Below are 27,514 nucleotides of genomic sequence, written 5' to 3'. Positions count from 1 at the left end.
CTAAAATAGCTAATATAGTCTTGGCTGCCATAAACAGACGAAGCGAAACATTGTACATCATAGGCCTAATTGGATCAGTCGGTGTAAAATGTTTCGAACGGAAGTCAACGAGAAACAGTCGACCAGTTCACATGATAAGGTGCGATTAATAAAATTTCTTATATGGCGTTCGACTGTCAGGCTAACTACGAGCTAAATGAAGCTCGGTCAGCGGAAGCTTCAATGATGCGTGTTAGTGTTGCTGAAGCTGCTTTTAACTCTACACAACTCTAATGACGATAATAAGAAATACCGGGCATGTGGGCAAATAGACTCGCGTACTTACCTGTGTAAACACCCCCAAAAAAAAAAGACAGAAACGAAAAAAGAAACCTCAAATAGGTTTATCCGTATCAAATTGTATCATCTTTATTCCACGGCCCCTTAAGGAAGATTTAGAATCTTCGAACGGGTTCAACGATGCAGGTAAGCAAAGGTTCTGCTAACACAGGTCTTTAATAAGAAAATCGCTATATGCTAAGTATGGTTTGATAGCTCCAGGAAATCGGAACAAACACTGGTGTATCGAGGCTAAAACAAGTTCCTTTTTTCCATGGCGACAAGGACACGCGTACTCCTTAATTGTGTGAAGGATGTACGGAAAAATCAGGTTCGATTTGAGAAAATACAGACAATCCAATTTGTTGATGCCTTGATGCGAAGATAATATAACTAAAGAATTTTTATAGATTTTTTAATTACCATGCGTTTCCTATCGGTCTATGTGTCTGCTTCGTGGAACTCGTGAGGACGACTAAAAGTAAAATGAATTTAAACATTGAATACAGCGCAACCAATGACATGATTTTCAGATCACAATACTGACCTGTTGACATGTTTGTTAGGGTACGATTCGAAATCACTCTGGTCGAATATCTTCTTGCCGAAATGTAGGAACTGACTGTCAGGATTTCGCTTACCAAAATGCATGAAACGGTTCGGGGAGCGCTTTCCTGAAATTTTATTCAAAACGAACAGCTCGAACGTTGAACCGTATAGCAAGACACATCTGGAGTCCTTCACACAACGTAATACGAGTAGATATACGTGCCGTACATGGTAAATTAAGTTGTGCTTGTGTGATTTAGCTATTGCACGATATATACATATCGTTTTGCCTGATAGAATACGATTGTTTGAACGAAAAATTAATCAATTCGATCACTGCAGATGCTGGCTTGAGCTAGAAGATTAGCTGTCCGCTCAGTATAGAAATAGCGACGATTGTTGTGGTTCCCGAGACTCCGGAAAAAGAACACGGCGCAGTCACAACTTCCATTTAAAACCCTAGTGAAAAGACTAGTCAATGAAAAGCCATCGACCCTACTAAGTACAACAATATATGCCAAACTGTACATATAGAATATGCAGCAGAATTATGCGTTCGTTGTTCGAAATTGAAAAGTTTCAGTTCGGTCACCAGCCTCAAACTGGCAAAAAGTTGAAACACAAAGTGGACGCATAAAGCAACAAGCTTAAGGCTCAGATACAGATTAGTAATCGTGCTTCCGTTGTTGAATCAGCCCACGTTTTTTACAAAAGAGGATACACACGAACAGGGTAAAATATGCGCGAAGCGTGCGCCCTTCATACTGCCATCGAGAGAAAATCGCTGCCCTGCCTAAACAGCGCACCAAACGTTACGATGAATCCGTGTCTCCTCTATAGGACCTCAACAGCCGCAAAGCTGCCGCCTGACATTGAGTTTGAAGGAAAAGTGTTAAGCGTGGCTGAGAAGATAGTTTCTATTTATATGTATAACGACTCAGTTTTGATTGCGCAGTGCATCGTGCTGTTTATTTAACAGAGTTCATTGAATGTTTATGGCCATATGCAATCAGTATGGCTGAGTCAGTTCAAGAAATGGGTATCTGTTTTAACGTTCTTCCGTGCCCTGCTAACTGTTAGCAAACATCTAGCGATAGTCAGTGAGAAAATGCTTAGGACACTCTTATATACAATTTAAGATGTTATTTTGAACATCTCATCCATAGCCTGTAATCAGAGATTCCCAAATAGCATTTTGGACAGCGACAATTGAGTGCAAACATTTTCTGTGTTCTAGCTGATATAAAATGGCGTCCGCCCAATGAGTCTAGCCAGCTTGAAGTAATGTTCCACGCTTAGCATTACTGCTAAAATTACATATCAACGGAGAGAGCGACTACATATTTACCAAAATGTAGCATTCGATTTTGTCCTGCCCGCTTGGCGGGTTCGTCGAGTTGCCGAAGGGCTTCGTTCCTATCAGGGGCGTCCTGATAATCAGCGAAAGTGTTGTATCGCTTACCGAAATGTAGCATCCGGTTCTGTCCGGCGTGCTTATCCATATCGACGGCAGATGGAGCTGATCCGGTGCTAAAGGCCTGAATTCAAATGATGCAAAGTAATAACAAAGTTGGGTTTAAAATATGACCAAGCAAGAATTTTGGTTATTTTGCCTGAAACTCGATGTGAACCTGAAATTCTATGAACTCTTCTAATTCGTTGGTAGTTGTAAATACAGAGATAGTAAGAATTAGCTAGTTATATCCTAGCAGAAGAGTCGCCTTCGTATGATCTAGACGTACACAAATAACATGATAATAGGATTTCCGTTTTATAATGGCCTTTCAGCCCGCTCTTGTCCCGATGAGTTCGGAACATTTGTTCTATACCCTAATGGGCAAGAGGTCGTGAATTTTCAACGTTCTGGCGCCAAATTTAGAATGGCTTCCCGTCGCAATCTATGTGCAACATGTAGTAGCGTGAAGATTTGGATTAGTTGTTCCGGAGCAGTATTTTTTCTTGAAGTATACGTGCGTAATCATGTAGGTGTTTATATTATTACAGCCCCCGTTCAGACTTTTCATTTTTTATACAAATAACGGTCGCCAGACAGATTGACGATAAAAGGTATGTAGCCTAAGCTAGATTTCAGTTAATCTGAAATACATGTACTCACATCTAGTTCTCCTCTCTTTCGTCCGAAGTGCATGAACTTTTGTATTTTTACGGCGCGTTTACCAAGCAACATTTCACTGTTTCCGATGAGCATCGAATCATCGTTAACGTCTTCAATGTTCTTGGACAAAGCTTTCGAGCACCAGCTGAAATAAATGACTCAATTAGATCCGTACGTATTGAAATGCTACAACTCCTTCCTACACGACGTATGCTAAAAGAAGCCCGTTCTGTAAATTTAGTTTTTGACGAACGCTCGAATCATCTACAGTCTAGGTTCATATATAACTAGATTATGTGCTTGTGTTTCACTCCTTGGCAGGAGATTGGCTAGGTGTTCTATCAGGTTATGCGCGCATCAGGGGGGTAAGTGCATTTGCAAATACTTTTCGCATTAATCAAAGGTTGGGCCGCAGGAAATGACCCAATTTTGCCTACTAGTTCCAAATATAATTTTTTTCCACTGTTGTAAACTCTTAGGATAAATTTAGCTTTTTTTTTTTAGATGATAACACCTACTAAGGCCCTTGCCTATAACATCGGCGTTTGGCCCAAAAGCGCTTGTTCGAGAGTTGTGAAGGGCAACAAAATTAATGAGTTCGTGGTAGTTGACGTTAGGTTTACAGTGGCACTAGGAATAACGGGTGTCTTTCGACGAACATAGGAAAGGGTCATAAAACGGGCCTGAGATGGTGTTAGCAAATAATGCCATGACAACCAGAGCAAAGTTCGAACGAGTCTGTACTATATTTACTCGAAGTCACCAAAATATTTAGGCGAATATAGATTACGATATAGGTCACATAGACATCGCCTGACGCTTCCTTCTCCATCTCCAATTATTTTCTAATTATTTTCAATGCTAATTAGTAGAGTTGTTACGATAATAACTATGACCTATCGAAATCATTGAAAGAAAAATTCGTCACGAAGAGAAACGAAGCAAATGATATAAGTTGATTGCATTAGTAGTATAAGCATTGGTCGCAGAGAAAGGGATCTAGCTTTGTCCTTGATATATGCTCTATATGTTATACATCTTAAGGCACCGCATTTACTTTGGTGACCAATAATGGCACGTTTTTGATGTACGGAATTCATATACAAGCACTGCCAACAACATAGATACACGCATACAGGTCTAAAAAAGTTACGAAGGTTCAAAGAGTACGATAATGCTTGCTGTAAGTATGATTAGAAACCGAAAATAGGGAACCAATAAAAATCGTTTGTTACATTCGAAGTTTACACTAAAATGCCCAGAGGTTATTTTCAAAGCCCTCATTGAAACTTGTTTATAAATTTTCTCATTGCATACACGCCTCGGTGGTTAACTATTTCGGATTAATATATGTATACACTGATAAAGGTAATAATTATATTGCAGAGTTAAACGGGTCCCGTATTTACCGTAGGCAAATAGAGACAAAAGACCTTCATGACTCAGGATTACGCTGTCAAAAAAAAGAAGAGCTATGATGATTCCTAGTGCTTCTACGATGCGAATGGCTACGGACAAGCCACCCGCTTTATGAGCATTGCTTCTCGTTTTTCGAGGTCCGATTACGGGATTCTCAAAGAGCAGATATAGCCGCGATCCGGGCGAAGATCCTTCAAAAAACGAGGCCGGAAAAGTCCTCTGAAGTTTCGCCTGATAATATCGTATATTGCTCCGATCTGCTGACACGGGTATACTCTTTTTCTTCACGTCGGTCTAGCAAAACTTTTTTACATTATAGATTCTTATAGAGAAATATTAGCGGCCTCGAACGGAGGGATAAACTGAAGTTGGCAGCTAATGCCTGGCAGAAAAGAAATCCCAGAATAGAAGGAATCGAAAAGAAAAAAAGCTAATCGACTTCATGTTATCATTAAAAAATCGTATATACGATATCGTATGAAACAAGCACTTTACAAAGGATAACGATAAAGTCCGTATTAAACAAAGCACATCAGAGTATTTAACTGAAACAGTGAGTTTTGTCGAAGATAAGTTTGCCCCGAGGCCTATTATGCTAATGCTATAACCGATACTGACTTACTTTCTCCCTTGAATCGCGTAGCTTCCTCTCTATCTCGTTTAAATCTCAAAGCCTCGTGAAAACTCCTATCCGACTTCCACTATTAACAGCGCACTGAGCACTAAATAGCACGTACGCATGAGTGGGGTGGCAAGTGCCGTAATGTTACATGCATCTGTTTGCGGATACTGCAAATTGGCATGTCCTTCAAGCAAAGTGTGTCATCATCACTTCTACTACTTTAACGGTGAATGATCTTTTGCTCTATTATTTAGTCGGGATGGCCGCGCCATCTCGAGCGTTTCCATTCGAAACGTGGGTTCTTTTTCGCAGGTATCTACTACTGAATCTACTAGATTCGTTGAATGCAGTGTTAACATCCTGTCATCACGAGTGGCACGACCATGTACAACTAGAGCAAGCTCGAGTAAAAATACGAGTCTGTAATCTATAGATTAACTACATATTTATAGTATAATTTCCAAACGTAAACACTTCACCCATGTAAACAGAACAAAAATAATCTTCGAGACAACTAAATAGCAATAGGTTTCGTAATCTACGAAAAATCAGCGGCGTCACTATAATCATCATGTCCACGTGCACCAACAAGTCCGATCATACGACAGAGTGCAGCACGTACTTGGCTAGAGCGGTCTGCCGCTCCTCCGGACTGAGGTTGTCGAGGGCGAATTGAAACAGAGCCGCGCAGTTTTCGAACGTATCGACAATCGACGCCTGCGAACCCCCGAACGATTGCTGCGCCGAAGAACTTGGGTACCGTGCGTCGCTGCGTACGTTAGGTAGAGAGAGATCGTCTGAAAATAAATAAATTATATTAGCTCAAAGTAGTACTTTCCTATGAAAGAGTGAATATGAAGCATCAGCTGAGACAGGCATATTTAAACTTGTTACTAGTAGTAGTAGTAAGTTGAGTCTATATGCCATCCACTATCAGGCAATACGAAAACAAGAATAACAGTAGTTTAAAGTGATTAATTCCTTAAAGGACAAGTCCATAACTAATGTTATAATTTCACTGAGGTCCATAACATGAAGGTCGCTATTCGACTATTACATATCTGACGATATTTTGGCCATCTTTCTTCGTGTCAGTACATTGTTCCTTACGACTAGAATAACCAGAACTGGACGCTAGACAAGGGGAGAATAGAAAGCACAACTTATCTGCCACTAGCGGCCGTCCGGTTGCAAGCGATGTTCTTCAACTCAACTCAGTTCAGATGTCACTTACCGTTTAGGTTTTAATTTACGGGAGGGTTAGTTTGCTAACGGCAACCCTGTAGAAAAAAATATCGATGTATTTATAAGCGTATAAAACAAATAGTCCTTTCAAAATAAATTATCCTTAAGATCGTATTTTTATTATGCAACTGACGGTTCTCTTTTTTTTTTTTTGTCTTTTCCTATAGCCAAAATTTGTGGTCTACGATATTGTAAACTCTGATCAGATACATCCAACTTTATCTTTGCATAGGCATCGGCGCTCGCTCTTGAATGGTAGTAGCCCACGCGACACTCTTCGTTGGTTTTTCTTCTTCGAACGCAACAGCATACGATAAATATGAGAAGTGCGCTGTGGTAAAACATGGATTAACCCGTCAAAGGTCACCGTTCATAAGAGTGGATTAAATGGAACCGCAATGCCGCCCTAGAATATTATAAAGAGAACTTTGGAATCAAACAGCTAGTTTAAATGAAGACGAAAGAAAAGAGTCACTGGGACAAGATCTGTCCGTTTTTTTTTTGGCGTTATCTTTCTAGTAAATAGAAGACCGAGGCAAATGGAATATTAAAAAAAAATATTCATTTTAATAGTCGTTAGATAAACACGGCTATTTAAATGACCATAACTATAAAAGATGCTAGTGTCTTTAACTTGATTTATCGTGGCAAGTACAAATTTTTAGACTGTATATTTCTTCATTAGAAGCGTGTAAATCCCAAATTCCTAAATTGGTTTTTATAGACCTTTACACGTCCTATGATAATCTTAATAATAAACAATTGTATGAGTCCAGTCTAATAATATATGATTCGTTAGTTTAAGAGTGCCGAGATCAGTGAAGGCCCAAACGATGCTTTCCTTTTTGCTCGTCGTTTTGACAAATCTGTATATTTGCTCCACTCTATGCATATATATATATATATATATATATATATATATATCAAAGTCTGCTTCACAGTAGCTATATGACGTCATCTTTAAGGGATCTACACGGATCCTTCGTGTAGGACAATTCCATGGTCGGGTGAAAAGTGCTTTATCTCGCTAGATGTACACCGACATATATATAGATACAAATTGGCTGTCTGTTATGGTTTTTCTATGTTGTCCCCGCTGTTGATCGCATGCTCCCTGTTTGCGAAAAAGAACGCTGATCAACCTAAAACACATAGACGAACTTACGTATCTGTCTTCGCTTGTCTACTCTACTGGGAAACTTTCCGCATGTACGCACGTTAATAAACAGAACGTTCTGTTTGATGCACCAGAAAAATCACACCGGGCTGTGTCTAGCGTATGCAGGTACACCGCGGGCACATTGCGAGTACTCTGAGCTAGTGAGCGACAATATATATTTCCCTGTTAGATATCAATTTCTTCTATTTAATAATCGGAAATCACTTCGAATCGTTGTGCAATGCATGTTATAGGTTTTACACTTATCATGCCTGGCCTGGTTTTAGCATGGCAGTCCTGATCTTGTAGAAAAGTTAGTGCATTTGTGGCACATGTATTAGTATTCGTTCGTGTTATTATCAATAAATTTTATGTACGTGTACGTGGTGCCACCGCAAGACTCGGGCCAGCAATCAAAGACGGAAATGAAAGAAAACTTTCCTTTCTGGCTGGAAAAATGACAGTAGTTTACGAATACACCTAGGTTTTGAAGGATCCCAACTATTTGTCAAAAACGAGTCGATTTCGTTAGGGCAGCAGGCGCAATGTTGCTGTATGAGACAAATATGATCATTTGTGAAACTTTTTAATTTTCAGAAAACTACAATTTGGGCACGTAACGATTAGAAAGGTCCTCCGTTCGGCACTTAACAGCAACGTTCCTCGTTGCTTCAGCTTGAACGATTACTAGGATTACGTCGTTAAATTGCTTGCGGCGACAGCTGGAACCCAGTTCAGTTGCAGCGTAGCCGGGACATGTCTAAAACTTACGATTTCAGGCAAAGGATTTCCAATCAAATTTGAATAAAATCGGCTTAAAAAAATGATACGTTCTTTTTTCTCATACAGCCAAAAGCTGCCTTGCAGGTTTTAACTTGCGTACCTGTTCTCGCTTGAATTCTAAGTTTAACCCGCCATCCAAGTTCTATTAATAATAAATACGTTCATTACTTTATATAGATAATAGAATAATGCAAATTATGAAATTTGCACATAAACCCGAAATTCTTATTTCATCCACTAAATAGCGGCTTCAAACACTTGGTTAATAAACAAGAAATCTAAATTAATTTATTGGTAAAACGGAAATGTTTGGAGAAGTAAAACGAGGAAGCAAGAGGGGCGGTAATCTAGTCACTTATCACAACCTGAATGATCGACTGGAATTGGCGTATTATTAGAAAGTTTTTAAAATTATATTTCTTGCACTTTTTTAAGTATTGATACTAATAATGACTATTTTGGCCTACAATTCTGTTTTTACCTGGCTTTGTCCCAAACGATATATTCGACCGCGCAGCGCGTTCAAATATTGCCTTTCGGGGCCGTTTAGCACATATACAACGACAAAGTGCCCATATACCAACCTTGCCGGTTTTACTTCCCTTTCTTTTTATCCTGATACTCCTAAAATACGACCCTAACTATACGTCTAAGTGCATCGTTCACCAGTTCCAAATGGAAGACTTCGAGTCTAGTCTAAATCGAAATTTTTAAGGTAATAGACAAATTACAAGTTTATAGACGTTCGAAGCGTTCATGGGTGCAGGAACTAAACATTGGTACGTTTCGTTAGAGATGTTCTTAACGAAAAACCAAAGCACCACGCCTGACGCCAAACAAACCGGAGGCCAAAACCATTAGGGCTGAGTGGAAAACGCAATATTGGGTGGGTGTAGAATGGTAACATGACGTTTTTTTTTATACTGAATGATACTAGCTCGGGGTCACTTGTGGCTTGGATTTTTTATTTAGTGTTGGGTCACACACAAGAATACACGCAGACGCCTGTATAGCGACGAGGCGCCGTCGCCAAGATACGACTATGTTGAAAAACAAAAAAACAAACAAAGCCATATAGAAAGCAGGAAAGGTACAGGCGTTGTACACCGAACAACTATGCAATACATACGAGACAGAATAGGTTTAGCTGACTAATTGACAGGGTTATTAATTAGTTCTGTTATATTACGTTGCTTTACTTCATCGACGTTCCATGGAAACATTGCGTTAGTCGCTCGGCTTTTTGTTGTTTGTATCATTTCGAGTTTCCGCATTGAAATTAACAAACACTCGATAGGGCACATGCATATATAAGCTTGAGTTTCTATCACAGGATTTGCCGTTATTTTTATACCAGCATTTAAAGATAGGCGTGATTCTGGACTTTGGTGACGATGCTGCCACAACAAGACGTCTGAGCGAACGTTGATGTTTCGTATGGCATTCTATCACAAAGATTCTATATCTACAGTTGCACCTACTAGCTAAAGTTCTTCTCTACTTACCACCCAGTCTGGTAGTTGCTGATCGTTCTCTGGCGGCATCTGGTGACGCCGCGAAGCGTGCAGCTTGCGCCGATTCGGTTGAATTGATTAGGCCCCCTAAGAGCCCGCAGGCCAGCAGGCCCGTCAAGGGGGGTAATACACACTTCATAGAACGACTACTCGAGCTCGCTCGTACAGCGGCGGTTAGCCGTAAATCGGCGGCGCGATCCGCTGAAAAAGCGCACAAGAATGGAGCCGAAGCCCATATGAGTATTGCTTGAAACAGGTTAAAGTTCATAAGACACTTATTGTAAGTCTCGCGTCTCGTTAATATGACGTACGCAAATACAGTTCTTGGAAATAAAGCTCAGTCAACAAAGACAGAAAAGTGTTGGTCAAGTACCTGGTGGAGACGGCTCCTGTGGCATACGGATGCTCAAGTATCAAATGTATGATAATAAAAAATGCCAGTCAGTATGCTACTTTGAAGAAAAAGGAAGCAAATATATGATGTTACCTAAGTAGGCGGGTGTTGTAAGACGATAAAACCTGAAGGATCATTCATTCGCTTTCTCTCATGGTATTGACGTGTTTATGATCAGTTGAGCGGTCGGAAAGCAGACAGAGTATTATGGAAGTATCAGAAAAAAAATTGGTTACTGTTGAACGAGTAGTAATAAATAGTAGTTAATAAAGAATTTTGAAATTCAGCATTCACTGTTTACTATTTATTAATTCTTATATAGTGCTAATATGAAGACCCCTTTTCTGCAGGTCATACTTTATGCGCTCATGTAGATTCATTTCACGCAAATCGTGCATAAATGTTCTGAATTTCTCGACTTGGACAAATGATCTCTAATGGCTTTCATAGGCATAGATATTATAGCTCGTTTCTATCCCATAGCCACTATCGTTTTTATAATCGTTGTACCATGCACGCACTTCTTCAGCTTTTATAGCTAGAATAGATCGTCTTCTCCAACAAGTGACTTTGACAATGACTCGCATCTATTGGGGTACTCTACGCACTTCCGTATCATTTATGTCAATTACGTAGGCCCTTTAGGAATTTCTTCGCCTTATGACATGTCGAACTGACGTGATCGTTTGCATTAGTACAGCCCGCTGCTGTTTTTCTGTCGTTGCTTTTCCGGAAATTCTCCGTAATAGCTACAGATAACGATCCACTGGCTCACTCGTTTCGCAGAAGCCATTTGCACTTTTATATTTAGCTGCAACGTCTATGTTAGGTGATTCTGCTATCAGCGCTATATCTGCTAAGATACTTGAATAGAAGCTGGGAGCAGTCTGCTTCCAGAGGAAATAAAAGTGAAAACAAGGACAAACGCGGGCAGGAAAGCTATGTTTATCGGCAGTAGTGCAAAACACTAGGAAGTGTACAACGTAGATTTAGTCAGCCTCAACTTTCATACCGTACTTAAAAGAAAAAACAATAAAGCTGTGACCAGCTTTGGAGTCTGGTCAGAGTGGAAAATTATCGAGGTACATGTTTTCTTTCTTGTTAATGAAATGATTTAGTGTTTCGAAGAAATCCAATGAACGACTCTGACAGCTAAAACTATTCATGCTTTAAAGTTTAATGAACTCATTATAGAACTTAAAGGAAGGAGCACGACATGACACGAGTTTAGTAATTGAGTAAATAGAAATCATAATACGAACAGTCAGCTAAGTATTAAGAGCTGTCGGAGGTGATTCAGGGGAATCCTGACGCAAAAGCCAGACAAAATTGAGGCCAAATAATTCTAACCACCCATATAATTCTATAAAGAATATTTCAGTTGAGTAGATCAGCATGAGGTCCTGAATTAGACGATATTCTACGATTCAACTTCTACGATGCCTAAATTGTTACGATTGGTTATTTTGACGCTAAATAGGACCTCTTAAAATCCGATTGGTTTAACTTACATTTATGATCCGTATATGACCGTAAAATTTGATCAAAGCAGTACAAAAAGACAAGCGTCGTTCCCTGTGTAGAAAAGCCTGCTCATAGCTAAAACTACAGGCAGATTATGCGCATTAAAAACGTCAGTTTTTATGGACTGTTTATAGGGCTACTTCAGTCGTGACTCACATAACGGGTAACTTCGAGGGGAAATTTCGCTTATTTGACTTAGTCGAATCGTTACCACTAATTAATACTCAATGAATCATGCTGCAGATATTTAACCAATAACGAAGATGTTCGTGAGAAAGGGTTGACGAACAGAGTGTTAACTGTCGTATAGGAAGATCGTCAGAGAAGACTACGATTCGAAAAATATGCACATGTGTATAGTATTATGTAACTGTACAGAAGCAGCGAACACCGCTGAGACTGATCTCTGGTTTTTTTTTGAATGCCATGCACGTTTTTGTGTGCGATTAAATGGATTTTTGCTTCTACGAAAGATCCAAGTAGAGAAGAGGACATAGAGAGCCCTTAAAGGTCCGAGCGGCAGATGGGAAATGATACTGTAAACAGACATTACAAAGCCATGGACATAGACTAACCCATGTCTATGCTGGGTGTACAGCCGATCATTTAGACGACCAATGTCGTACATGTGAAACAAAACAGGATAGATGTGCATAGAGCATGCTGGCGCCACTAACTTTTTTCAGGCACTTGCCACAGATCTTAATATAAGCAGAAGACTTTTGAAAGTATTGGCGCAGCTTCTTCTACCTCATAAAGTTTTTTCCTTATGGTCCGTAGAAATACGGCCTTCATGAGAGAACAAGATAACCACAATTCGCTATTTTTACGCCCAGTCGTTGGTTATTATGATTGTGACGATAATTGCATTGTGGTTTTTCTCGACACTTCACACAGAACTTCACATGTAAAGTTCCTTTACTGAAGTAGCCATCCTGTACCCATCCATCATCAGTCGTTCTATAAGGGGAATATATGCTAAGCGTTAACTCGCCAGCCGTTTAGTCTCTCTTGATATCCTTGAATGTATGGCAAATGCCCCCTATTTTGGTGATACCGCGAACAAGCCATGTACAGTTGTCCTGCCGTTCCTCTGCTGCTTGGAGGCGAGCAACTAAATGCGAGGGGCAACCTTAAAATAGCACATTTAAAAGGGGGTGAAAGTATACGCATTCGTAGCTTGCGCATTTCCTTGTGGGACCTGTTGCATGCGACACATGAAAATGGGCTCAACGAGTGAGCCTTAAAATAGGTTCCTTGGCTTAATTCATTATTTCCGAACACCTAATTTATTATTATAGATTATATGGATCAATAAATCTATCGAATGGGCGAACTCGATACGTCGATTGGTAATAATGCCTGAAAGAGATCTTACTTGCCTCACTCGTGATTCCATTAATACCTTTCGGATCGGATTTATTGTTACTATCAAATAAAAGGATAGACACCACGTTGTGACAGCTCCTTCTGTGCTTTTATTTTTATCACTCCGATACCGCCTGTTATCCTACAAGCATCTAAACCCGGACAAACATCTAGACAAGGCACCGTTGTTTTATAAACATCAAGATATTTAAAGATGGCGCAAAAAAATGCCATCTATTATTGCTAACCAATAATCTGTCTTTCATATATTTAGGACTAAGTATTTTAAACAGTTAAACTGTATTACCTGTTTTCAAACAAGAGTGTCGAATGGATAATAGTAATCATCATAATACTCTGCTTGAAAAATACACATTAGGGTGTGTTTGTCACCACCCTGACTTGGGTTTCATCTGAAAGATACAAAAGAGGATCTATCAAATTATAGACTGTCGCTCTTAGGAGAGGTCTAATAAAGGCTGCGTAATCTCAACGCTGATAACATTTCGCGGTAGCATAAGATGGACAATCTATACACGCAAAATGCTGATTTACAGAGCTTGCCTAAATACAGAACTGCTTCGTATCAGACAGTTCTAATCTGATGGTTCATTTTATTCCTTTTATAGATAGATTTAGCACAAAATATTATATATATATATATATATATATATATATATATATATATATATAGATCTAGTGTCTTCAAGTGTAAAAAATCTTTTAATTTTTTAAAAATATTCGGCCACAGATTGTTCCGAAGCCAGGGCCAGGTTGTTCAAGCAAGCACCGAAGTTGCAGTATCCTTTTGTTTTAATCATTTTGGACAAAGTCAATTTTCATTTTATGTAGGTCAGAAAAGCTAAAGAAGGCCATCTTCGTATAGGCAGCAGTTTACATATTCGGCGTAGCCTGAACGCCTAATACGCTTCTTTTTAAGTGGTAAGGATAAGTAATAACTACTCTGGTTTAATTCTTAACGTTATTAAAATCGCTCACAAAAAATTAGTAGCCCCAAATACAGGCAAGCCTTTGACGCTATACCAAAAAGGAGGTGATTTCGTAGAGCTACTAATACTAGAAGCATAACACATCCATCCGGTTTTGAATTCCCAATAATTTTCGCTACCAACCATGCCGTTACTTGCCCATATCACTGCTAAAAACGTTACTTACAAGCCTGTAGATAAAACGAAAATGGAATCTGTTATTCCGCAAGCGATAATGGTTAGACGAGTACAATCGTATTATTGCAACGTCAGATTATACGCAATTGGAATAGCATCAATATAGAGCCTATTATCTAGTAAGGATGAAGGACGCTTACTTACCCGGCCATAAGGCTTTCATTATGAGGGTTTAATTTCGGCATAAATAGCATGCATTTAGAATTTGATTTTGGGTCAATGAAGTACCGAATCTTTGTGAGTTTCCAAATTTTAGAGTGTTGCAAATGCTTCTGTGAGTCTTCTATTGCTATCTGACATACGCCTCGCATTACTTTTGCGAATAGATACGTTAGCATTTTCGCGGGGCTTTCTCTTTCTCTGCCGGCAACGTCGATGGAAGGTTCATCACTACGGGCCTTTCGCGCTCGTTTCTGCTGAAGGAAAGGGAACGCGGATTCATAACAGGCCGCCGACGTGGCCGGTGATCCTATATGCATGAATTGCCTGTTTGAGTTTTGAGGGATTCGATCCTACGGGCCACTGAGTCCGTTAAATTTGAGACAACTGTTCTAATTTCTTCTGTGATCGCGCTACGATTTCCATCGTAGTAGACTTATATCTGTGGGCTTACAAATAAGGTTAACAGGCTTCCTGTGTCAATTTCTACTTTGGTTTTTGACACCTTTTGTTTATGATACGTGTTTAAAAAACTTTCCACCTTTTGAAACCATCTCGGTAAATATCTTCCTTTCTTTTGCTGTCGACGATCTCGTAACGCCTAAAACTCCGTGTTCTTTTATTTTGTAGTTACGTAATTCTCCGCAACATTGGAACGCTTTCTGGTCCTGCATTTGGAAACTGCGTAGACGTTCGCGCTTCTCAACGCTAAATATAACCCCTAAGTGTTGCGAGGTTGGTGTACGTATGTAGTGGTACGCTGTAAAAACACCTGCTGACTCTATCTAATTTGAGTCGACAATAACTTAGAACATTTTGCTAAAACGACCTAGACAATAGATATCTAACCCTTAACGTTGCATCGACTGTAAGTTTAGCTGTCAATCGAAAGTTACAGTTAGACCTATCGCATTTACCGAAAGGTGAAAATTTCTTGAAAAATTGAGATCAGATAAAATCACATACTGACGAAACAACAAAACCTTTTCTTTCTTCTATTGTGACTCTACGTTTGTCTAAATCTAAATAAATTAAATATAAATCTCTTAGCGCTTGCATTCGTTTCGCCCTAGAATCCACAAGTAATCGTTTCCCTCTGAAGGTAAAAGAACTATGCCCATGAAATGGTCAATATTTTTCATAAAGCCACAAGTATATTAAATAAATATTTAGATACATTTATTAAAATCGAAATTAACTATTGGGTGTTGCAACTAGAGCGTGTCAATATACAGAACGAAACAAAGCTGACTGTTAATATGCACTTCCATGAGGTTAAATAATCCAAAAGGCACTGAAACTTTACCCTCTTGAATCAACGGCGGCCAATCGAAGGTGGCCAACACCGGACAACAACTTTGCTTCCTATTCAGACGACATATTGGGGAAGATGTGAAATCTTCCATCGATCACAGCGTACTTCTCCTTATTCATAGATAGGAACCTGCCTTACACACGCTTTATTGTTAACGATGAAACACACGATTAAGCAGATTGTACGGCAAGACAACGTTTGCCTACTTGTGTCTATGTATAGTTGAAGTTGTAGAAAATCGCTAATGCCCTCCTCTTATCGTTTGGCTGATACATCACCTTTAAGCAACCGGTTCCTACCAAGGGGGTGGTTCGCTGCTATAAACTAGAGTTAGGAAATACAAGGATACGAAAGTACGTTGAAGGGCATAAATGTTTATATGTCCGCACACGACCATAACTAATTACAACGTGAACGTAAAGAACACCGGATAATTTTTTTGGGCTTCGTCTCGTATTTAGCTTACACAATTCTCGGAAGCTAATTATCATAAGGTGATTACGTGCGAAAAGCCAGCTGTTCCCTCATTGGCAGGTCTAATACGCCTTAAAGGGACAACTGACAGCAGAACAGCCGTTAAGATTGGGTCCTTCAAGCTCAATCTTGGCTAGGAATCCTATATGATCTATATAACAGCATCGTAATTATCAGGACATACTGTCGCTGAGGGCTAGTCAATAGCATTTTTAGCAGCTCCCTCCATACGCACCGATTCAACGAAACTTTCTACCTTTGGATCTACCGAAGGGAACAAACAGTGTGCAGAACTGTTTTGGAGCTGGACGTCAACATAGCATGAGAAAAAAAAAACTATATTGGTAAGGAATAGCAAGCAAGGGGAGCACAATCGTTTACTTGGCCGTATCATGATTGTCGCCGGTGATTAAAACAAAAAAGGAATGTCCTGAGAAGATTTATAGGGATGAAGAAAATGGGGGGTTGTATATATGAACTGTCGACTCAACACGAAACTATAAAAAAATCAGATAAAAAAAATCGGATGTTGACACCAATTTTGCTGAAACTCGTTATCTTTTCATCGTTCATTGAAAGCAAACTCAGCTGGTAAGGCTTGGAGTTTTAGAGAAACAAGCGGTCTTAAAATTGACCGTCAGGTCGAGGTAGAACATAATGTTGGCATGCTAAAAGCGAACCGACCGATTTTGAGTTGAGTGATTTTTTAATTACGCGCTGTTTGCAGACGGAATTCGGTTGGTAGGTCTTCAGCAGAAGCTGAGTGGTGCAAACGTTTCGAATCAAAATTCAGCAATATGTCGAACGACAGAAACGCATTTGCTGCAATCTAAGACACGAAAGATTTTCGTGCGATTGTGGTCTGGCGTATGTGGTCGCTTCGGATGATTCAATTTCTACTAATAGGTAAAAAAAAAAAAGGGAAGCTAGAGCCCTGAAGGCTAATAATGCCCCATAGGTGCGGTCGTAAGGTAATAATAGTACCTGCAATGCTACCGAAAATGAAACAATGAATTCAGTCAGCTATCGCCAGTTCCTCAAGAGACACATAAACCGTTGACGCTGCAATGAGAGACATGCAGTCGTGTTATTTGATGAGTATGCCTCAATTACTTCCTGGGTTAAGCAAAACATTGTCCAACGTTGGCATTAACCTACTAATTCTCCCGATCTAACTCCGTGTGATTATGAAGTTTCCATGACGAGCAAAGAGTGAACCTATGCCTCACGATATCTCACTTTAAGAATCAGCAGATGGAGAAATTGTGTATGGAAACGCAAATGGTAAGTATATGACTATTCAAAAGCTGCCAGAGCGTTGGGATAAATGCAAAAAACTAATATGTCTAATACATATGAGAAAGCCTTGTAAGTTACGACCGCCTTCGTACTCAGGTGTTCCCTAGTGTCAATACTAGAGATAGGAAAATTATCGCAACCTAACCTAACTAGATTCGAAACACTCTTTATTAGGAAATGGAACGAGGAAAAGGTCTGCGTAAGCAATATCTAGCTCATGCTTAAAATAGAATTAATATACGATTTTTAAAAATTGAGGAGTGAAACGTGGTTAAATACGACTGACCCTATCGTGAGTAGAAGATGAGCTTTTGCGCAATCAATCGGACATTATTTCTTTATTCCGCTACAATGTATGTGATAGTAAGAATTTTTTTTTTGCCTATGGTAAGATGTTATGTCTCACCCATAAAACTAACTGAACTAATGTCCTTTTTAAGTGGAGGTGCCGATGCCTTTTTTATTTTTTTTTTATAGCTATGGCTGCAGCGCACGTAACATGTGGCAGATAGAGCTTCAGTAGCAAATGGATGATTTCGATCATTCGAGTATGCCGCTTTATTTACCTCAAATTTACACTTATATACTATATACGTTCTTCTATATATATATATATATAAGAACGTATGCTTCACTGTCCCATTGTCTTCTAACATGTAAGTAAAAAGGAAAACAGATGACAAAGAAAAAGCAAAGATAGTTGATTTTATCACGAAGTGCGTAAAGTTTTAGCTCGCGCACTACATTGATCCATGTGAGAGACGGTCATTGATGAACACACACAAGAATGTATTCACAAACACTAATTTACTTGGTATACGATTTTTTTTTACATTAAACACCACTCTACAGCCTGGGGGATGCATTCATTGAATCGCCACCTATGAGACATACGGCATGACAGACTTTCTCATATAAATTAGATATCACCATTTTTACATACGTTTCTTTTCGTCGACCGTAATTGTTTGCCGCATATCGTGCCGAACGTTAGGAAACGCCCGGCAGAGTCTTGCACACGCAATGAGTACGTTGCTAGATGCTTATCCAACGTCATAGGATCTTTGGTTAGAAAGCGTAGTTATGAGTGATGCGAGCACTTAATTGCGAGACGCTTCAGTATTTCCTTTATTGAAAACGCAGTATATAGAAAGAAGTGTTTTGGGGGGGAGGGGGGGGGTAATGGGCGAAAAATGTCGCCGGTTTTTTGTTATTGTTTTCTGCTTTCGCCTATCGTTTTCTTCCTTGGCTCCGTCATTCAGTGTCCGAATCGTGCCCGTCGTTTTTTGCTCACTTCGATGCAAAGTCCTTGGGGAAGATAAAGAAAAGATGGTGGGATTTGGGCAAGCTTTGCTCATCAGTGTAGTAGTAATCAATGGCAAGCAGCAACGGACCGAGAAAACTGAAAGAAGGATACATGTACGAAGGAACTCACTGTGCAAGATGAAAACAATGAGGAACGACAGACGGTGAAGGGAGAAATGCACGCCGTTGAATTATTGTCTCGAGATACACTAACACATCGTACAGATTATGAATGTTCGATGTTGGCAAAAACACGAGCCCGCAAGCACACAAGCACACAGTAAAGATTATTCAGCGATCTTTTTCGGGAACTGCATACACGAGGTCATAGCCGAGAAAGCGCGTAATCGGGTTCTGACAAGGCAGCTTGCTAACCCCGTTTAGGCTAATTTCTCAAAAGAGATTCACGAATTTTTACGTACGGTCGATACATTTAGGCATCTTTTACTTCTTTTCATGACTCCACTTCATTTGTAGCCTTCATACTTTTCGATTATTCAATATTCGGCAGAAGTACGATACGATTCCCCGTTCAGATGAAACGGATATTCAGCGAAACGCTTGTTTTAAATTAACTAACAATTCGCTTATTCAGTGCCTGCGCTTCTAATCCTCAATAAGCCCGATGGGATTGGCGAGGTTTATGTGCGACACTTGATGTTTAGAGGTTCACAACAATAATAGGAAATTGGTCCTTGTAATAAGTGTGAGTATCAATGTGTTTCATGTAAGGACAGTTGTTGATTGTCACGGTGTCTGGGGAATCGACTGCTTAATGGTAATGTACCGAACACTTGACGTTCCAGTCCGACCTGTTGCCTTATAGGATTTTTGTTGCATGACATTAGTGTTTGCAACAGGAAAAATACCGACAACGAGAACGCACGAAGAAGAAGAAGAAAAAATAGGCCAAGAAAAAGGCGAGATATGGTGATGCTTGGTAACTAAGTCGGTTTCAGGGAGAGACTGCCTTTCTTGTACTTTGCTGCTGCTGCTGCTGTTGTTGCTCGAGATAAATAGCCTATCACACAGCAAAAACTGACCAACCGACAGAACGAACATGCACTCACCCACCTTCCGCTTACTCAATTTGCGCGCTCACAGCGAACACTCACGAACACATAGAGCCGCAGACATACGCCCACAAAGACGCACAATAATCACACGCTGTCGGCATCCATGAGATCGCCTACGGAGGCGAGGCCCAGCTTCTTCCAGGCACCGCCCCTAAGGCTGGCCGGGCTTCAGTATCCACTCGATGGGGCGAGGTTCGCCGTCGACAAGGCCATCATCGCTTCCATTCTATGGCGAAGGGGTGGCGCGTCCCAGCTAGCGGCTGCTGATAGATGTACGAAAGGGTTTGGGAACAAAGAAAACAAGGGAGCAGAACTCGCGAAGCTCATGATAAATACAGATAAAAAGTTGTTTTCTTTTAAGTTACTATCGTATTTAATAGTGGGGCGTCGGGTTTGTTAGCTTGGACTTCGCCGTCGACTTCTGCCCCATTCATCGTACCTGATTGTTTTTAATTATACAGTTTTGGTTCAGGCTGCTTTAGGCTACGTTTGAAATCCTTCCAGTGAGATGGATTCTACAATGAAACATCAAGCTGCCAATATTGTTGGCCATCTATAATCACCACGAACGTGGTGCACATAAAAACGCGCGCCAACTAAGATGCTACCGAGTAAGACCCTTTCCCTAGAGAAGCTTTTCATATCGGCACAAGGAAGCGTAGTACCTTAGCGACAATGCAGTAAACGAGCGACTTAGCGTGAACACAGGACCACGCATCAGGATATACCTCGAGAAGGTGGACATAGAACTTGCCCACTCCTTAAATGGCAGGTGACAACCGAAAGATGTCTCCTTTAGACAACTGGACGACACCAACAAGGATCGAGCTGCTACAGTCCAATTTTCATCGCATCGATAACGCTTTGAAGCATGGACCGAATGAAGCGGCAGGTTCATATTAAAAACATAATCGTAGTACTGTCATCCTTTTTGTAGTACGATTTTCATGACTTACTATTCGCAACATGCACGATAGGTGTATGTAAACACCCGAATAAAGTTCCACTGTAAACGTAATCTGATTGATAAAGGTCTTGACAAACAATCTACTGAACAACACGTGCTTGCTCTAGCGTTATCTAGAGAATATTGTGAGAAATGAATGTACGTGTAAACCATTGTCTCGTCTCGGGGTTTCCGCTGTATTTTATGTAGTCTACGTCGCATCTTAGTTTGCTTGAAGATTGGGTTGTTGAATATTGTAGCGCTCTTGGATATTTGCTCTCTGTGCACAGGTCTTCAAATGGTTTCTTTTTAGTTTAGCATCAAGGACTTGCCCCCTAGGAGGCTGACCGGGTTGGGCTTCGTTGGATTTATCTAATATTTCTCGAACAGACTTATAAAACGGCATGGCAACTATACAAGCAGCTATTCACATTGAAAATAATAGCGGCATGCCTGTTAGTTGTGGTTACGGTGGCGACGAGAGGTACCTGAGCTACCCAGACCACGCCGCCTTCTGATGTGATTACTTGAAACTGCCATTACTAAGCAATTATAAACGACCTACAGCTTCAAATGCTCAACAGGTTCGTATTTTTTGCAGTTCAATGTGAACATGTACTTCTACTGAAGGGGCCAGCTAAGAGCGGCTTGTTACGAAAGACATTGTTTTAACATTTAAACAGACAGCTCGTGAGCTTGCTTCGGGTAGTTCAGCTACTCGTATTAAGAATCCTCGTTTGAGGAGTTCCTTGACCTTAAGTTTCGCCCTCGGTGTCAGTATCTAAGCCAGGGTCAATAAAAGCCCTTATTTGTAGAGCAATACTATAAAACACATTGAAGATAATTGCTATTCATCGAACAACACAATGACCATGTATATATATCGTCGGAAGTCACTCGTTCACTGAGGACAATAGGGTTCATTAACTAATACGTTGCACAAACGGTGGAAATGGTGTTTTGTGGGAATAATAACAATCATTAGGAAGTCTAGTTATAAGCTGGAGTTCGCTGTCATCAGTTTATAGATGTTTCGAAGTATAAACATCGAGTTTTTATCTAAGGATACAAAAGAAAGGAGTTTATTGATTTCCTTTTTTCCTATTACCGCTCTTAGGGCAGAGGCTAATGGATAGCTTTGGAAAGCATCCAAGGTATAGAAATGCTGTCTGCGGCTTTGATGTGGAAAGCTTTTATGATTAACATTTAGTCTTCGTTACTCGGCTATGATTCGCCTACCTTTCTTACAGTTTCCAATATGATATGTCCTACAGCAGCTCCTACTCTTTCCTCTCAGAAATACTCTTTTGCTAAATAAAGACATTCTGCATTGCTTGCGATCGACTCTTCTTCAACGTATTGAGCTTCCTTCAACATTATGCCAGCCAAAGTAACAAATGGGACGCTACCTCCTGGTATAGGTCCTGTTATTTTGTTGTAAACAGGCCAATACTGGTAGGTGTATGGCTCAGTTCGAGGCACATACGACTGCAGCTTTAGCTATTAAACTGAATACGCTGTAGTTCATACCTAATTATGATAAACTCTGCAGGTGTTATAAACAATAACGACACTAGCAGCATTGAAGATATTGAATGCAATAAGATTGTTTTTCACTTGACAGGGCTAACTTTAACTTACAAGTTATTCATTCGGTATCTAGCAGATTAGTTAGTGATATAATATATGTGTATAAGAAGACAGACTTTTCAATTTTGGCCAAATTGGCTCTTTCTCGCAAAATGGTGCAAAGATCGTATACAAAGCAAGTGGTGTCGATACGTATGAAGCGTATTTGCCACCGACAAGGGCAGTCGCATTCATAGTCAAATTTTTTACTTAGCATATTTTCTATTTATATTAGGTCGGGCAAAACAAATTTCATTTTCAATGAAAACATTGTTTCCTCGACTTTCGGACATTTTTCATCTACAGAGAAATGTGCTCGAATTTCCACGGTCCTGCTCCAACCTTTGGCGATTAGACGCATTAAGGGGCGTCCACTAAGATGATATGACTGATACGGCCATTTTCGGAGATCTATCGCTTATGTCCAATTGCTTAGCGTCGAAAGCGAGCAAAGTTTGACTATAAACAAGTGACAAAAAAAATGAAGCTTGGGGTCTCTCGGAATTCTTCGAATCGTATCAATCGGATGCTGCGGGCCAATGAGATCGCACGATCTGATCGAATGGAAAATTGACAAACTCAGATAGAACGCAAGAACACATTGCGCCAGGTGTAAAAAAACTGCTTCATGAAGTGTACATAATTAGTAAATTCGAGGAACTAGTGAAAAAAACACATGGTCTCTGGCTGAAATAACAGAAAAACTGCATAGATTTACAAAGCTCTTCTTAGTTCAGTTATCGATCTTCGAAGTCGTCTATATCGTTAGCTACGGTACCCTTTTATTTTACATTACTCTCACGTTCATATTACGTTATGTATTGAAGATTCAGAGTAGCAAGCCAGCCATATTGTCGCAGCATGTTACTAATATTTTTTTTTTAATTCGCCTCAGAAACCAAGACTCACCGAGGCTTATCTTGATCGTTTGTCATTGCCTTTTAAAATGCCTATCTGGATTTTTTGGACAAATTGACACGGAAAATATAGCAATACTAAATATTTATTATATATACCTTAATTTGTACTAGCCGCATGAATAACGTATGTGTGTGTGTGCTGCATATAAGAGCTTCAACAGGCCGGAAACTTGGATTTTGATGCAACCGCGACAGATTATTATAAAAATTAGTTAATTATTGGTTTGGTAATTGTACGACCACAAGTAAAATTTAGAGCTCTATATCCAGACAAAGCTGTGATCCAGTTCTTTTTATGCATGTTTAACATAAATTTAACAGATATCAAAAATATAATTCTGCCAACAGAAGGATTCTACAATATTCAGTTCTTTTTTTTTTTGAAAGCGTGCTAGGAAGGTAAGTAAATCTTTGTAGAAAAAAAAACACGACTTTCAACGGGTCAGATCTAACTTTGTCGGAGGTGAAAAAGGGCTAAGAAACTTGAAGCTGCAACTACCCGCCTACTAGGACCAATATACCATTTTCGATGACGGAACGCAATTTTGATCCTATCAATACTTTAGGAAGTTACATTCCCTATAATGCGTATGGAACTTGAGTAAAACCTGCCGCGGGTGACGTTAGCACAGTGGGCAATAAAATGACGCATCGAACACAGGTGACTTTTAACTCTAAATTTACAAAAACGGGCGCTTGTTGCTGTAAACTATGGCTTATCGATAATTCCCGCCCTAAAACATTTTATAAATAAAAGTTCTAAAGTTCTTTACGTTTCGAAAGACATGAAATTGCCTCCTGAAGCTGAACAAAGCTTTATTTCGACCATTGTACTGAACGCTGTATTTCTCCTAATAGTTTAAAACGGTATATTGTTTCTATATACACTAACGTCTACGGTGTGTATGAAGCACTCAAAAACTCGAATCTTTTCTTATCAAAAACTTAGCTAAGAAAAAAGATGAATTTTCTTTGAATGAATAATTGGTGGTAAAAGCCCGCTAGGCTATTTCCGCTAAAAGTTGAAAGCGTACAAAGAAAAATCGTCGTTTTTAACTCATAGTCGTCTTGATCATAAGTGGGCTACAGAATCGCTTAGGCAGAAGGCGATTCGATAGCCTGCTTAAGCCATTGCGATCGTTGGTAAATAACAAGCGATCTTCAGCAGTTCCTCATAAGCACTAACTACCAGAGCTACGAAGGTAGCATAATAATCACTCAGGTACTCGTCGGTCGTTGCATAAAATACTTCGTTTTCAAAGTCTGCGTCGTGGATTATTAGAGGTTTTTTTTGTAGGCGATTTCCTTAATTCTAGATAGTGTTTGTGGACTGAAACCTTTTAGATATTGTCATGTTAACTCTTTACAGATATGACGGCGTTCGAAGTGGTAATCCAGGCCCACAGAAGGTTAGACGTAGTTATATCTTGTCACCTAGTTTCTTTTCGGTTTTTGTTACAAACGATTAAAAAGCAGATCTTCATGAAAACGTAAAAGTGTTTTTTTTTTTCTATGGTAATTAGATTGTTTGTTTAGTTTTTTGTTGGACTGTTAAACTGCGGGAGTTCTCCACTTGCGGTTATGTTAAGACAGCAAAATGTCCGCATATTCTCCGTTCGCTAAGCGTACTTTTTCTTTGCTCATAGCGTGTAGCTGCAGTCAACGGAAGACAACCACTATCTGTGTACAACTGTTACTGCCATTTATTTTTTCATATACAATTGATTGTTTCCATCGTGATTGTAATGACGTCTATCCAAATTCATTCAATTTCTAAACATTTAAATAATCAAACGTTATGTTGCCGGTTTGAGGTATAGACTTGAGTGCTACTAATCATTTTAGAATTTTCTACACATTGTCGGGATCTAATTTCGAATAGTGTGCATAAAGTCTACTGTCAAAGGTCAGTCCCTTTCGGCGCAGTGAGTACGTCCAGATGCAGACGATCAAGAATACGCCCTGCAGCAAAGATGGCACATATCCGTTCTTGTCCTTGTATGCTTTACAACAAAGTTCTTTGCGCTGTAACTTGCCACGCGTTCAACACAATATGTCTCGTTAATGTCCGCTTTTTTGAACAGTTATCGAGCAGAATTTCCCACCAGTGAAACGAGCCAGCTGGTTAAGTTCTTATCTACTGGTCGATTCTATTATAACAAGACCACATTAATTATCAAAGCTGTTGGAAAGTTAGACATCGGCCAAATCATGTGACAGCTTTCCGGTTCGTGCGCGACCGCTGCAGACCTTCAGCAAGCTAGGACTAGTGAAGCGGCCCCAGATAGGACGCGACTAACCTGCAGAACTAAGCGAAAACCATCCAACAAGAGTAGTACACGTAGGCTATATACGTATGTAAGCGGCCATCATCGTCAAGTTACTTCTGAGCCACTGGATTTGCGCTGTTTCCCAATCGAAGTAACCCTCACGCGGGTATATGCAGCTTTAAATATTCGCCCAATAGTAACGCGTGCTACGTTTTCCAATGATATGAGCAGAAATGAATAGACAGTAACGAAATAAAGCCCATCCACTTGCAAAAATTGTCAAGACATTGTATAAATGCGTGCAGAATTGAAGAGACGCATACATACGCCGTGCGCCCGCACATGTATTACGTATTATACTATTTGGAGGGAATATATCGATTGGTTATTTTACACACGAACCGTGAGAACCCTATCTATGACATTATGGTTGATTATTGTTGGTGATTTAGTAATTTATTTAACACAATTCGTTGATTTGCTGCTGGCCGCTTCGCAGTGCCAATTGTCCTACGTAGCAAAAAAGGAGTGAAAGGCCACACGAAGTTGGGCTGGAAGCCCGGAAGTGATGTTGGGTCTATGTGACTTACGTTTGAATGAGGTTTTGTTAACACGTAGAAAACGACTAAAACGAAACTGAAATGCGTAGAGATTGCTGCTGAGTTACCAAAATTGTTACCAAACCAAAACCGGAGTTGTGAAAATTGATGAAGTTCGCAGATTTCTTCGCATAGAAAAGATCAGTTTGAGTGGAAAATTCAATGTATTGACGTTTACGTAAGGGTTAAAATTACTTTGCGGTAATTTCCGATGATAGTGAACTTCAAGTAGATTAAGGCTGGGGAATATAATTATATTCATTGGTGAAAAATTATTGAATAATAGTTTGAAGTCGAGGGCGGGACATACGGCTATGGGCGGGTTGCCCATTCAGCGTCATTCACAGAGCCGGCACAGCTCTTCTTTGAAAGAAAGAGAAATTACTAATCAAGTGAGATATATTGATACGGATAGATGTGATCGTACCTACAGTGTACCTACCGTCTTAAACGAATCGATGACGATTTTTGCCCGTAGCAGTAGTTATCCAATGTGTCAACTTCTACTCTCTCTTTCGAACTCTCTTTGTCGTGGCAGTCAAAGCGTCAGTAATTCTAAACATCTGACTTTTAGAAGGCATCGCAATTTTTTAACCCACAATATGACAGAATTTCCTGAACTTTGAAGCATGTAGTGGTAGTTCTAACATTTATCATTAAGCTTATTATGCATACATGCGGTAAGGTAGTTCGCTGCGACGAACTACCAAGTGAACTGGTAGCCGTCGGTATACGAAAATCAGCGATGTATAGGATTCTGTAACTGGTAATTAATTCAATTCGGTAATTTTTTTCGGGCTTCTTCCCCCATAACTACTCTAACTCTAAACAAACAAATTGATAGCCTGCGGAATATTCTTCTCATCCTAGGACCTCCAGGTTACGAAGCGTTATTTAAAAGCGACACACAAATTGGCATTTCTTGCAGTGGCGTTTGTCAGTTACGATGGGGTCCCGTTGGCGTCGCGCCCCTGTCCCTGTCTCAAAATCAATGCGACCATCAGAAACAAAATCAAATCAATGACTTACATCGAAATCGTCGTTGAAACGAGGCGTCCGCTGAGAAAGTTCAACCTTTTCCTTTTTCTCTGATCCGTTTGCTTCGCTCGCAAAATATCGAAATGTCGGTAAAACCTATCCGTTCTGATCATCGAAAGAAGGACGATAGTGTTTCGATGTAGCAAAGCTGTATGTTCGCTAGGTTTTAGATCGTTTCATTGAGATTTAACTGGAACCAGCGTAATTGCTCATTTTACATGTAATTATAAGAAAACAAAGACAATTACTCTTTACGAAACGATAAATGATTGATGGCTGATCTTTT

General features: G+C 39.8%; 1 protein-coding gene across 10 annotated transcripts in view; it reads right to left on the bottom strand.

The window, feature by feature from the left end:
- The window catches only part of FMRFa (FMRFamide related propeptide), a 109,510-nt gene that overhangs the window by 13,150 nt on the left and 68,846 nt on the right, over window positions 1-27,514 (bottom strand). For 2 of the 10 annotated variants that reach the window (XM_086986908.1, XM_086986913.1), the window contains exons 1-6: window positions 19,538-19,752; window positions 9,717-9,926; window positions 5,647-5,821; window positions 2,984-3,128; window positions 2,216-2,405; window positions 866-992 (exon numbers count right to left, since the gene is read on the bottom strand). In XM_086986908.1, coding sequence (XP_086843034.1) covers window positions 866-992; window positions 2,216-2,405; window positions 2,984-3,128; window positions 5,647-5,821; window positions 9,717-9,926; window positions 19,538-19,595 — 905 coding nt within the window. In that variant the 5' untranslated portion in view covers window positions 19,596-19,752. Of the gene's footprint in view, window positions 1-865; window positions 993-2,215; window positions 2,406-2,983; window positions 3,129-5,646; window positions 5,822-9,716; window positions 9,927-13,318; window positions 13,425-14,342; window positions 14,500-18,388; window positions 19,753-19,824; window positions 19,960-27,514 lie in introns of those variants that run through there. The other 8 variants (XM_086986910.1, XM_022803992.2, XM_086986914.1 and 5 more) reach the window with 8 other exon arrangements.

The sequence above is a fragment of the Varroa destructor genome, unplaced genomic scaffold (assembly GCF_002443255.2).
Source record: "Varroa destructor unplaced genomic scaffold, Vdes_3.0 BEIS01000004.1, whole genome shotgun sequence".
In the NCBI taxonomy this organism is placed as follows: domain Eukaryota; kingdom Metazoa; phylum Arthropoda; class Arachnida; order Mesostigmata; family Varroidae; genus Varroa; species Varroa destructor.
This window is presented reverse-complemented; position numbering and strand designations above follow the sequence as displayed.